This window comes from Corvus brachyrhynchos, unplaced genomic scaffold, assembly GCF_000691975.1.
Source record: "Corvus brachyrhynchos isolate BGI_N302 unplaced genomic scaffold, ASM69197v1 scaffold45, whole genome shotgun sequence".
NCBI lineage: Eukaryota > Metazoa > Chordata > Aves > Passeriformes > Corvidae > Corvus > Corvus brachyrhynchos.
In genome coordinates, this window is record NW_008238361.1 from 543,928 (window position 1) to 555,333 (window position 11,406).

The following is an 11,406-nucleotide window of genomic DNA, read 5'->3' on the forward strand; positions in this document are numbered from 1 at the left end:
CGAGGTCCATCCACGGTGGGGTCCATCCACGGCAGGGTCCATCCTTGGCAAGGTCCATCCTCGGTGAGGTTCATCCTTGGGAAGGTCCATCCAGGGCGAGGTTCATCCTCAGTGAGGTCCATCTATGGTGAGGTCCATCCATGGCAGGGTCCATCCTCAGCAAGGTCCACCCCCGGCAGGGTCCATCCTCAGCAAGGTCCATCCCCGGCAAGGTCCATCCACGTCGAGGTCCATCCCCGGCAGGGTCCATCCACGGCGAGGTTCAACCCCGGCAGGATTCCCGGCACAAACCCGATGGGGAATGTTAAGCGGGTTAGGTGGCAGGCGCTGGGGAAGGTGGTCACCCTCCGGGGATTAGGGGTCAGAACAATGGCCGTGCCTGTGTCCAGCGGGGACACAAAGGGCCGTTGTGCCCGGAGCACAAACTCCCGTTTATTGCCGCGGGGCTGACATGCCCACAGCCCCGCTCTCCAGGCCAGCACAAAAGCTTCCTTGCTTCAGATTGTTTGTTTATGTAAATTATAATGGTGCATTTAATTATGCAACGGGCAGAGCCTTGGCGACAAGGGAGGTGCTGATTGGGCTGGCAAGCCCTGGGCACAGCGGATGGTGCGGCCGCGGGCTCGGCAGAGGGGACGCGCCAGGACCGCTCTCGCAGGGGACCAGACCCCGGGGCGAAGGGGTGACGAGGAGCTCCCCACCCCGGGGCAGGAGCGAGGCCCCGGAGGAGCAGGGCCCCAGTCGGAGAGCACGGGACGGCACGGCACGGTCCGGCCCTCAGCATGACGGAAGAAATCCCTGCAGCACCCACCATGCCGGCGTGCAACGGGAGCGTTCCCCCGGAGCACGGCCCGCGCCCCGTCATCGGTGGCATCGATGAAATTGCAAAATCTGTTGGGACAGTCCCGTACGCAAATGCGGAAACGAGCCCTGACACTTCACCTGAAAAGGAAAATCTGGAGGAAAATAGAAATTCATTGGGAGAGGACATCACTCCTGGGAATTTTGCTGGAGAGAAGCGGTGCCAAGGTATCGTACGGGGCTGCCTGTCTCTAAGTGCTGGGAGAGAAAAGTTCTGTTCTATCTATAGCCTGATGAATAGCGGGATGTGCTGCGCGTGTTAGTCAAAATTCCTAATCTGTGGTAGCTGTAACAGTGACTTGGAGTAATTCAGAGTCTGGGTCACATTTGATGGATGCAATGAACAGTTCATAACTAAAGAAACGAGCAATTCTAAATCTGCTCTGAAAATCTGCCGATCTGCAGCCATTAAAACCTGATTGTCATCACTAATTGCTCCATCAGCCCATGTCTTGTGCTTTGTGTTTCCCAAAGAAAAGCGAGCGGAGAACAATGGGACACTACAGCAGGGACCAGCGGATATCCAGGACACAGGGACCAATGGCCAGGGATCAGGGGAAGGTAATGCAAAATGCCATCTGATGCGGGGTTTCCCTGATGTGTAGCAAAGACACAATGGATGCTGGATGTAGGTGGTTATTATCTTTTTAATTGGGTCAGACCCTTCTATTCCAGAGAGCAGTGACTCATTTCTCATCTGTGAGTTGCTGCACCTTAGAAACCACGGCTGGTATCTTCCCTCCAGAGGTTTTACGAATCTCCTCGACCTTGGGGTATTCAAGCTTTGTGGGGTCTTCAGCCAGGAGGTCCCCAACAGCCTCATGAGGTTGGGAGATACTCTGTCTTCTGCTCCATGCTCAGAGGAGAACCTTGTGAGGCTGCTGGTGGTCACAAAACCCAAATTCTTTTCCTGCCTGATTCACCAAGTGTTGAATCCCCCAATAACCAACTACCCACAAAAAATTGCTCCCCTAAACACCTGCTACTGGGTCTGCTCTGCTCGTTTCTGGGTGAAAATGGTAGAAATGGACCCTCAGCCATCTCCTGTGGGTGAGCAGGGCTGCAGGGGGGTCACTGCCCATCCTGGTCAGGAGTTACAAATACACTGAGTATATGCATAAATGAACATACTTAATTCACTATGCAAACTGCAGCCACTCCTCCAAAAGGAGGAGTATTTTATGGAGAGTTACCAAAGGAGTATTTTATATTATATTTATTGGAGTGTTACTAGAGGAGAACAGCCACACCTCTCCGAGGGGGCTCTAGGCATTACTCCTTTCCACATCTCCCACCCACAGGCTCCTCCCATCTCTGTGGCTTTGGCAGTGGTGGGACAAGGGTGGCTGGACCGGGAGCTGCTGGTGATGCTCTGCCCTGAGCTTTGAAGTGGGCTCTAAATGAGTCATGGGCTCAGCCCTGGAAGCAAAACCTGCTTCCATTAACAAAAGGAAAAATATCTGAACATTTGTCATGGGCAAATTAATATTTCATAGCAGCTGCCTAGGCTGTGAGGTGAATAGTGGTGGAGCTTTCCCACTTAGAGCTGACATCCATATTCCAGCTGTGCTGCTTTAGAAGCACACAATAAAACCTATTAAAGGATCTCTCATGGGCCCCCTGCACCCGCCCTGCAACCACAGCAGTTTATCTCGAAATTGCAGGCAGCTTTTTAGTACCCAACCAATTTAGTCTAATTAATACTCTGGACCCCACAGGCAAAACCTTGAATAGACCATTTGTTGCAACATTAAAGCATCATTAACCACAGAGACGTGCCAAACAGGGCAAATGGGAGATGGCCATCGCCGCCAGGGTGGCCACTGCTGAGGGAGGGACACGTCCCAGTGGGGCACAGCTGGGCACTGCATGCAGAATAGCTCCCTTCCCTTCCCTTCCCTTCCCTTCCCTGGAGTGGGAGTACAACGGGGGAGGCATTAGAAAGGGCAAGCAATGAGTTTGGGAGCGCAGGGAGTCTCTCCAGCGTGCCCCAGGCAGCCCCGGTGTTGGCGTCCAGCCTGGCCGTGCTCCCCCTGTCCCTGGGGTGGGGGATGTGGGGCAGGAGCGGGTGAGTGTCCCCGGAGCCCCTCTCACCGCCGCGCCCGTGTCGCGCAGGGCCGGGGCGCCCCCCGGCGGCCGCTCCCGGCACGGAGACCCTGGCGGGCAGCGCCGACCCCACAGGGAACCCGGCCGGGGAGGAGGAGGAGGAAGAGGAGGAGGCAGAGGAGGAGGACACCGAAGAGGATGAAGTTCAGGTGATTGAAATCAAGAAGGAGAACAGCGAAGCGTCCCGCCTGCAGCAGAGAGACAGCGACAAGCAACCACCGCCCCCGGCCAGCCCCGGCTGCAACTCCCCGCTGGAGAAACGGGGGGAGCAGCCCGGCCTGGGAAAAAAGAATGACATCTCCAGACACAGCTATTCCAGATACAACACAATCTCCTACCGGAGGATCCGCAAAGGAAACACCAAGCAGCGGATCGATGAGTTTGAGTCCATGATGCACTTATGAACTGAGGGGAAGTGCCTAACACACCAAGCCTTTGCTCCAAGCTTGGTTTTATTTTGTTCCCCCAAGACGTGTCTCTTCACGCAACACAAGGTCACTGCTTTCCTTCTTTTTGTATATGATTTATAATACACTGTGAAAATTTAACATCTTGGCTTTGACAGGGGCAGAAGCGTCCATAGCGCAGGAAAATAAATAATCAGTTTGCTAAGTACATACCCATTTGATTTTAAGGTTATCCTCTTATTTTCTCTCCACCTTTACAAGCGTGTTGAGACCACAGGAAGGCTGGAGCTGGCTGGGGCTCCTCTGGCTGCCGACACGCACGTGGCCCAAGCCACCAGCCGTGCAGTAATGAGCTGGCAGTGTGGCAGTCGTGACACTGCCAGGGCAGGGGGAAAAAGGGACGACTGCTGGCACCCCCCTGCTCTGTTTTGCAGTCTGCCTGTCCTTGTGCCTGATGGTGCCCTGGCAGCCTCCCTCTGCCAGCACTGTCCGTGCCCACGTTGTGCTGCGGGGGTGGAGATGCACCGGCACCGCGGGCAGGCGCTGCTGGCTGGGAGCCGAAGGGGATGAGGGGGCACCGAGGCCCCTGTGCCCTCCCTGCCACCCCTCACTCGGGGTGTGATAGCACTGTGGACTCAGGTGTGAGCAGTGGTGTCACCTGCCTGCCCACACCGGCCCTGCTGCCCCCCGTGTGAGCCGGACTGTGACCCAGGGTGCAGCCAGGCCACACCGGGCTCCTCTTCCCCTGCTGTCCCTCCTTGCTGGCAGCCCCAGCCCTGGTGCTGGGGTCCCCACCAGGCCGGGGGGCAGCTCTGGGCAGTGCTGCTGGTGCTGGCTGGCCACGGTGTCTGCCCTGCCAGCCCAGGGTGGCCTTGGGCCAGTTGTACCGGTGACCAGTGCCATCTCCAGAGACGCAGCAGGGTCTGGGCTGGCCCTGAGGGCAGCAGCTCAGCCGGCACCTCCATGCCTGTGCCTGCGTGCACATGGTGAGCCTGGCCACTGCCAGGAACACCTAATCTCCCAATGCCACCAGGTCAGACTCTTAGGTGTCTTCTTGATTTTCATGCTAAGTTTAGACACAAAATTTTAAAGATTATTTTGTCAAAACCAGGTGAGTTTTATCCATTATTTTTGTCTCACCTGGACATTACCCTTCTCCATTTTGAAAGACCTTTGTGTAACCACCATGCAGTGGTGGCAATCTTTTAAAAATGTTTTACATTCAGATTTGTCTAGAGTTGGGATTTAGCTTTGCAATTGTCACTCCAGAAAGCATCTGGGAAAGCTGAGAACAGCTGGCAAGGGAGAGGAGGTAAGGATGGAGTTATACAGTGGCCTCCTGCAGCCATGAGTGCCTTTTTAAGGATTAGTTTTACATCTCCAGCAGCACTGATTATCGCTTTGACTTTTCTTGTTCTACATAAAGGCAATTATTTACTGGCAACGTGAAAATAATACAGGGCAATTCTGCATTGTGCCAGCAGACACAGCCCTCATTGTGCCATTCACACTTGTTTATTTGCTCCTTGGCCTGGGGAAATTCTGAGCTTTGCTTGTACCAACTTATACTGTGGGTCTGTTCCTGCTGCCAGCAAGTGAACGTCGCTCTGGGGGTGGCACGTCCCTCGTGAAAACGTGGTTATGGTGATTCCAGCCAAGGCCACGCTGGACAGGGCTGGGAGCAACCTGGGATAGGGAAAGGTGTCCCTGCCCATGGCACGGGGGTGGAACAAGATGAGCTTTAAGGTCCCTTCCAACCCAAACCACTCTGATTGTATCAGTCTTTGTGACCACTCCCAGAGCTTTCGGTGGGAAAGGCTCCCCAGGGCTTCCGAGAGCCTTGGACTCGCTTTGTACCTCCCCTGCACAGCAGCGCCCGCTCAGCCCAGAGCGGCAGGGGCCTCTCCCCTTCGCGGGGAGCTGGAAAAGGAAGGGGCTGGGATGCTCGGGGCCCCCAAGAGCCCTTCCCGAGAGCCTCTCCCGAGAGCCCTTCCCACCTGGCCTGACCCGCCGGGAGGGTGTGGTGTGAACAGCAAGGGGTTCACAATGGGCAGGGATGGAGTGCTGGGCCTCTGGCCATCACTGTGGTCAGCGGGCCAGATGCGCATGGGGAGGAGCCGGGCACGGAGCTGCCCGCACGGCGTGTGAGGGCAAGGGACACGCAGATATCTGGGCCCTTGTCCGTGGAGCAGAGGCACTTTCAGGCAGATGCTGCCTAGGGCATGGCAACCACAGCCTGAAAATCCTTTCTGACGGCCGGCGAGCGAGAGGCGGAGCCCTGTGCAGAGAGTTGGTGCCAGGTGTCACGACACCTGCAGCAGCTGTGGCTGGAGCAACCAGCTCAGCAACTGCCCTTCCCTGCACCGAACGAGGAGCCAGCACGGCCAGAAATCAGGGGAATTGGCGCTTTGAAGGCTCTTCCTGTGGTGATGCTTTACGGTTCAACCTGGCTGTAACTCGGGAGGAGCCCCTAGAGAGGGTCCAGGTTGGTCAGATTTAACACACTGCGCTCAGGGGAAGCAGCTTCATCTATTATCATTTATTCCTTTTTTTTTTTTTTTTTTTTTTAAATTATTTAACACCGGGGACATCAGGGGCTCCTGTCCCCATCCCATGCACAGGTTTTTCCACCCGTGGTGCCTGGCCCTGCTGCTCCCAAAGCTGCCCGGCCCCACGGAGCAATGCCCAGCCCGAGTGTCCATGGGGAGGAGTGGCACGGGCGCCCAGCACCACGGCTGCCGAGCCTGCCGGAAAAATGCTCTCGTTTCTGGAAGACTGGGCTGACTGGTGCCATCGGAATGTTCTCAGTATGGAGCAACAGCAGGGCCCCAGCTCACTGCCAGCGGCCCCCAGGCGCCCTCCAGTCTTTGAGCAAAGATCCAACAGGGAAGTGAGCATTTACACAAGCAGGGCAGCGGCACACGAGTGACAGGGCTGGCGATGGGATGTGACTGTGACATATGACCACCTGGTGCCTGCTCGGTGACAAGTGATTGAATGTCAGCAAACAGAATTTGATGAAATTCATGCTCCTGATACGAGCTGACTGCCCAAACAACGTCTGTGTCATTTTTCTGATGGTGACTGCGGGCTAGCTGCGCTGAAGGAGGGAGAGAAAATCAGGAAGACAGTTGGAATAGGAGTCAACTGGGAAAATCTCTTGGGCCAATCAATATTTTGGCAGACTGAGCCTGTCAGATGCTGTCAGCACTGATCCACCCTGTCAGAGGTAGCATTATGCCAGGGCCTTCTGCAAACCCAAAGGAGAGGTCGGGGGGTGTGAGGCAGGACTGGGGCTCGGCTGTGCTCACCGGTGCCGTGAGCAGCGAGGGCCATGCTCAGCCCAGGTACGCCAAGGGCTTGTGCTGGAGCTGCCCCTCATCTCTGCAGGGAGACAGGGAGCAGCAGAATTCCCAATGGGAGCGGGGTAGAAACCCTGCTTGGTGTTACGTACTCTGGATCTCACAGCCCCGGCACACAGAATTTATTCTCCCATCAAATCCGTCCCATCGGTGACTGGTGATGGATTTTGGAGATGAAGAGTTTCACAGGAATGACAACACTTGCCCATGACAGTGAGTCCAGAGGGAGTTTGGTGTGCAGAGCCTGGCTGTGCCATGCAGCCTGGGCTGAGGGAGCAGCAGTGCTCCTGGAGAGCCCCCAGAAAGCCACAGGGGCTCAGGGACATGGGTGGGTCCTGGCGGCCCCATGCTGGGACAACCTGGCTGCCCTGGGATGAGGAGCTTCCAGGCTGGCCTCTGGATCGTGCCTCTGGCAAGAAACAGGATAAACCTCTGGTTCCCTGCTCCAGCAGCTCCTCTCCCCACCACGCAAAGCGAGGCACGTGTGTCCTCGCTGTCCCAGCACAGGGAAGGACTGCTCCAGGCCTCTTCTGCAGCCCTGGTGGGGCTGACCCCCATCCACCTCCCACTACAAAATGTGGGCTTTATCAACGTGCAATTGATTCCTCACAGAACCCTGATCCTCATCTGTCACACAACAGGTCCCACAGGGAGGGATCCTGCAGCCAGATCCAGCGTGTACACGGTGATGGATTTTTTGATGCATTGGTCAACAAACTTCCAGTTTCTGTGGAGGAATAAGCAGCCCAATTGGCTGCTCACAAAATTACAGGGCCCTGGAAGTATTTCTGTAGCTTATGCTGCTGTGGGTGGGAACTGAGGGATGTTTGCTTACAGCAGGATGGGGACTTCGAAAAATATTTCCATTTAATAATACAGAAAATGAGTTTTCCTCAAAGTCTTCTCCAGTGAGGGAAAATGAGGCTGATCTGTTCAGGCACTGTCACGTGAGACGTGCTGCTCTCGGTATTCGGGTCCCTCAACGCGCTGGTATCAAACCACGGATTCCAGCTATCATTTGGAAATGCACTTCCCATTCGGTAGCTGCTGTCACACCTCGGCAGTCCTGGCGCAACTGGGCTGCCCTCAGTCCGCGTGGTAAGTGCCAAACTGCCACTTCTGATAAGGGTTTGTGGAGTCACAGGCTTTCACCCTCAGGGCTTTGTACGAGGGATCCACTTCCAAGCAAGCCGGCTGCGGGAGGTGCTGGTGCTCCGAGATGATGTGGTCGGTCTGCAGGAGAGAGAGGAGGGCTTAGGGGGCCCGGGCTTTGGCAGGGCTCAGGCTTAGGGGCCATTCAGGCTTTAGGGCTCCTGCAGCAGCAGTTCTACTTTCCCTCTGAGAAAGCCCAGCCCCGTACAGTGTGCCCTTTTTTGGCTCGTCCCTAATACCTGGATATCTTTGCTGACTTACAGGGACTTTGGTGTGAGATCCAGGCCTGCACCTGTTGCTGAGCCAGGATCACGGCACACCTGTTGTGCTTCCTGGATTTTCCTTCACTGGGAATACTCTCACTGTCTGCGTGGCAGTTACCACGGAGGGAGTCACTCGGATGGGATTTGCTACCTAGGGAATGTACAGCAGGCGACTGATTTCCGTGTTTTAGTTTGTTGGCTGATGAGCTCAGCACTGGTACTGCACTGAAAAGGATGTCAGGCACCAGCCCCGGAGCTCAGGTGCTGGGGCAGTACCTTGCACTGTGAAAGAACAAAGAGTCTGAGTGATCTCCATCCTTTTGCTTTTCACATCTCATTGGATTTACCTCTCAAACCCCAGCGGCCAGCCAGGTGATGCTGCAGGTGCTGCCCCAGGCAAGGGACATCGACTCTCAGGGCCAGCTCATTAACACCGAGGTGAAATGCTCCTGGTGTGGAGGGGGTCTGGGCAGGAGCTGCATCTTTGTGCAGACAGGAGCTGCACTTCACATCATTAGACAACACAATGACTGATGTCAGGAGAGGGTAAAGCACTGCAACTCCTTTAGCCAGCAACCACTGAGCTCTCCTCAGACTCCTGTTGCTGGCACCAGTAAAAGAGCACCACCAAATCCATCTCACCCTCAGCTGAGATATCAGGCTGGAACAGGAGACAAGACCTGCGCGTGCCCCATACAGCTCCCTGGGCATTTCTGCATATTCTTCACAAAGTGAAATGACAATTTTCAGTAAGTGGATAAAAATGTTCCTGTAGTTTTCCCCAAACACCCAAGGTGAGCCTGTGGCATTCTGGCATTCAACACTTTAGGCTGAAAAAACCAAAGTGGAACAGGAAATCGTCTATATATTGAGTGCGTAATTCAACTCCATTTTTTCTTTCTTAAGTGAACAGTGTTTCTTTCTCAACAATAAACTGTGCCATTTCAGAGCATTTTGGACAGCTGCTTACACCAGGCTGACAGAGACACAGCCGTGACTCTTTGTGCAGCACAGGCAATTAATGCGAGTATCCATTCTTTTCCTTTCCATAAATGCTTTCTTTAAAACCCCCTGTGAGCTGAGAGCCGATCGATACTGACTCGTCTCCCTTTAAGTGCTATCGACGGTTTCTGTCTAGAACCAGGATGTTCTGTAACTCTGCTGCGGCAGTGGCAGCCCCTGCCATGTCCCCAGTGTCCCCCAGTGTCCCCCCGTGTCCCCCAGCCTGGCAGACTGGGTCAGGATGCTCGTCACTGGGCCTGACACAGCCCCCGCAGAGGGGCACGAGCAGTGTCGGGGGGCCGGGCACCGTGTCTCAGGTGACAGGTGGCTTTGGCAAAGCGGGCAGCAGAGGGTGGGGCACCCCCGTGCCGGGCTGTCCCCCCGTCAGCGCTGTCCCGGCACGCTGACCCATCCTGGGATGGCAGGGGCTGCATCACTCACCAGCCCCGGCTGGACAGCGGCAGGCAGAGCTCTCCGTGCTGGATCAGCCTCAGCCAGGTGTAGTTGAACTTCTGGTTCTGTGGGGAGAGAGCAGGAAGAGACACGGCCCCGTCAGGCTCCATCGCAGGGCTGGCTGGGGATGGCCACAGCTTCTCTGGGCACCCTGTGCCAGGGCTTCACCAGCCTCACAGGCAGGAATTCCTTCCCAATACCCCATCCATCCCTGCCCTCTGGCAGTGGGAAGCCATTGCCCCTTGTGCTGTCACTCTAGGCCCTTGTCCAAAGTCCTTCTCTGGCCCTCTCAGAGCCCCTTTAGGCACTGGAAGGGGCTCTAAGGTAGAGCTGGATGTTCAGCATCAGCACACAAATCACAGGCTGGTGTTTAAATATTTCTGTTTTCATGTGCAAACTCATAGCTTTATCAAACCTTCCTACAGCAGCTGAATTTGCTGTTTCTGACACTGTTGCTTGGCTACAGGCTGTGCCAACAGGCAATTCCTGCCCCTTGCTGCTGCCAGGCATCACCTGGCCATGTCCCCAGGCGGGAAGGGCTTCAGTTAGCTCCCAGGGAGGGGACAGGTCACCACGGCGAGGCACAGGAGCTCCACGTCAAGCGCCACAGGCAGTGTGACACACCCGGGGTGTGTGCAGACTGTCCTTACCGTGTTGTTAACATCACACTCCTCAAAAGCCAGAGTGGAGCCTTCCACAGCGATGCACCCTGCCAGGGCCACGTTAACGAGCTGGGAAACAGCAACAAAAGGCAGATTTAGACATAAATTCCCAAGAAGGGAGAGAGGATGTTACACTGCACTGAACCTGCTGGGTTCACAGGACTCTGATTAATACTGTTCACATAACAAAGGAAGGCAGAAAAGAGTGTTCCAGGCCAGGCTGGACAGGGCTTGGAGCAACGTGATCTAGTGAAGGGTGTCCCAGCCCATGGCAGGGGATGGAATAAGCTGAGCTTTAAGGTCCCTTTCCACCTAAACCATTCAGGGACTCTGTGGTGGAGGAGAAGGGGAGCCTGACGCGGTTTCTCCCACCAGGCACCAAGCAAGGGGCTTGTGGAGGCAGCATTGAATTCAAAAGGACTTTAAGGTGTTCTCTGCTCACTGCCCCCGGCGAGGCGCAGGTTCTGTGCCCAGAGCGGTGCCGGTCCTTCCTCCCGGCCCCGCAGCGCTGGGAACGCGAGCGGCTGCTGCGCTCTGCTGGCGGCAGAGCCGTGCTACAGACCCTGTACCTACAGACCCTGTACCCACAGACCCTGGACCTACAGACCCTGCACCTACAGACCCTGCACCTACAGACCCTGTACCCACAGACCCTGCACCTACAGACCCTGTACCCACAGACCCTGTACCCACAGACCCTGCACCTACAGACCCTGCACTCATAGACTCTGCACTCACAGATCCTGCACCTACAGACCCTGTACCTACAGACCCTGTACCCACAGACCCTGCACCTACAGACCCTGTACCTACAGACCCTGTACCCACAGACCCTGCACCTACAGACCCTGCACTCATAGACTCTGCACTCACAGATCCTGCACCTACAGACCCTGTACCTACAGACCCTGTACCCACAGACCCTGCACCTACAGACCCTGTACCTACAGACCCTGTACCCACAGACCCTGCACCTACAGACCCTGTACCTACAGACCCTGTACCCACAGACCCTGTACCTACAGACCCTGTACTCACAGACCCTGCACCTACAGACCCTGTACCCACAGACCCTGTACCCACAGACCCTGTACCCACAGACCCTGCACCCACAGACCCTGCACTCACACACCCTGCA

General features: G+C 55.8%; 2 protein-coding genes across 2 annotated transcripts in view; one reads left to right on the plus strand and one right to left on the minus strand.

Moving 5' to 3' along the window:
- The first annotated feature begins 553 nt into the window (after positions 1-553).
- On the plus strand, positions 554-3,590 carry ERMN (ermin). The gene is made up of 3 exons (XM_008635002.2): positions 554-1,029; positions 1,336-1,422; positions 2,977-3,590. The coding sequence occupies exons 1-3, from the start codon at positions 783-785 to the stop codon at positions 3,369-3,371; spliced, it is 729 nt and encodes a 242-aa protein (XP_008633224.1). The 5' UTR covers positions 554-782; the 3' UTR covers positions 3,372-3,590.
- Positions 3,591-7,585: 3,995 nt separating this feature from the next.
- GALNT5 (polypeptide N-acetylgalactosaminyltransferase 5) overlaps positions 7,586-11,406 on the minus strand; it is a 10,403-nt gene continuing 6,582 nt past the window's right edge. The window contains exons 8-10 of the mRNA XM_017736065.1: positions 10,257-10,337; positions 9,595-9,671; positions 7,586-7,969 (exon numbers count right to left, since the gene is read on the minus strand). Of these exons, the coding sequence (XP_017591554.1) occupies position 7,969; positions 9,595-9,671; positions 10,257-10,337 (159 nt within the window). The 3' untranslated portion in view covers positions 7,586-7,968. The remainder of the gene's footprint in view (positions 7,970-9,594; positions 9,672-10,256; positions 10,338-11,406) is intronic.

Coding starts and splice junctions, on each gene's coding strand:
- ERMN (XM_008635002.2), top strand. CDS start 783: ATGACGGAAGAAATCCCTGCAGCACCCACCATGCCGGCGTGCAACGGG. Junction 1,030..1,335: donor TGGAGAGAAGCGGTGCCAAG/GTATCGTACGGG, acceptor TGTTTCCCAAAG/AAAAGCGAGCGGAGAACAAT. Junction 1,423..2,976: donor TGGCCAGGGATCAGGGGAAG/GTAATGCAAAAT, acceptor CGTGTCGCGCAG/GGCCGGGGCGCCCCCCGGCG.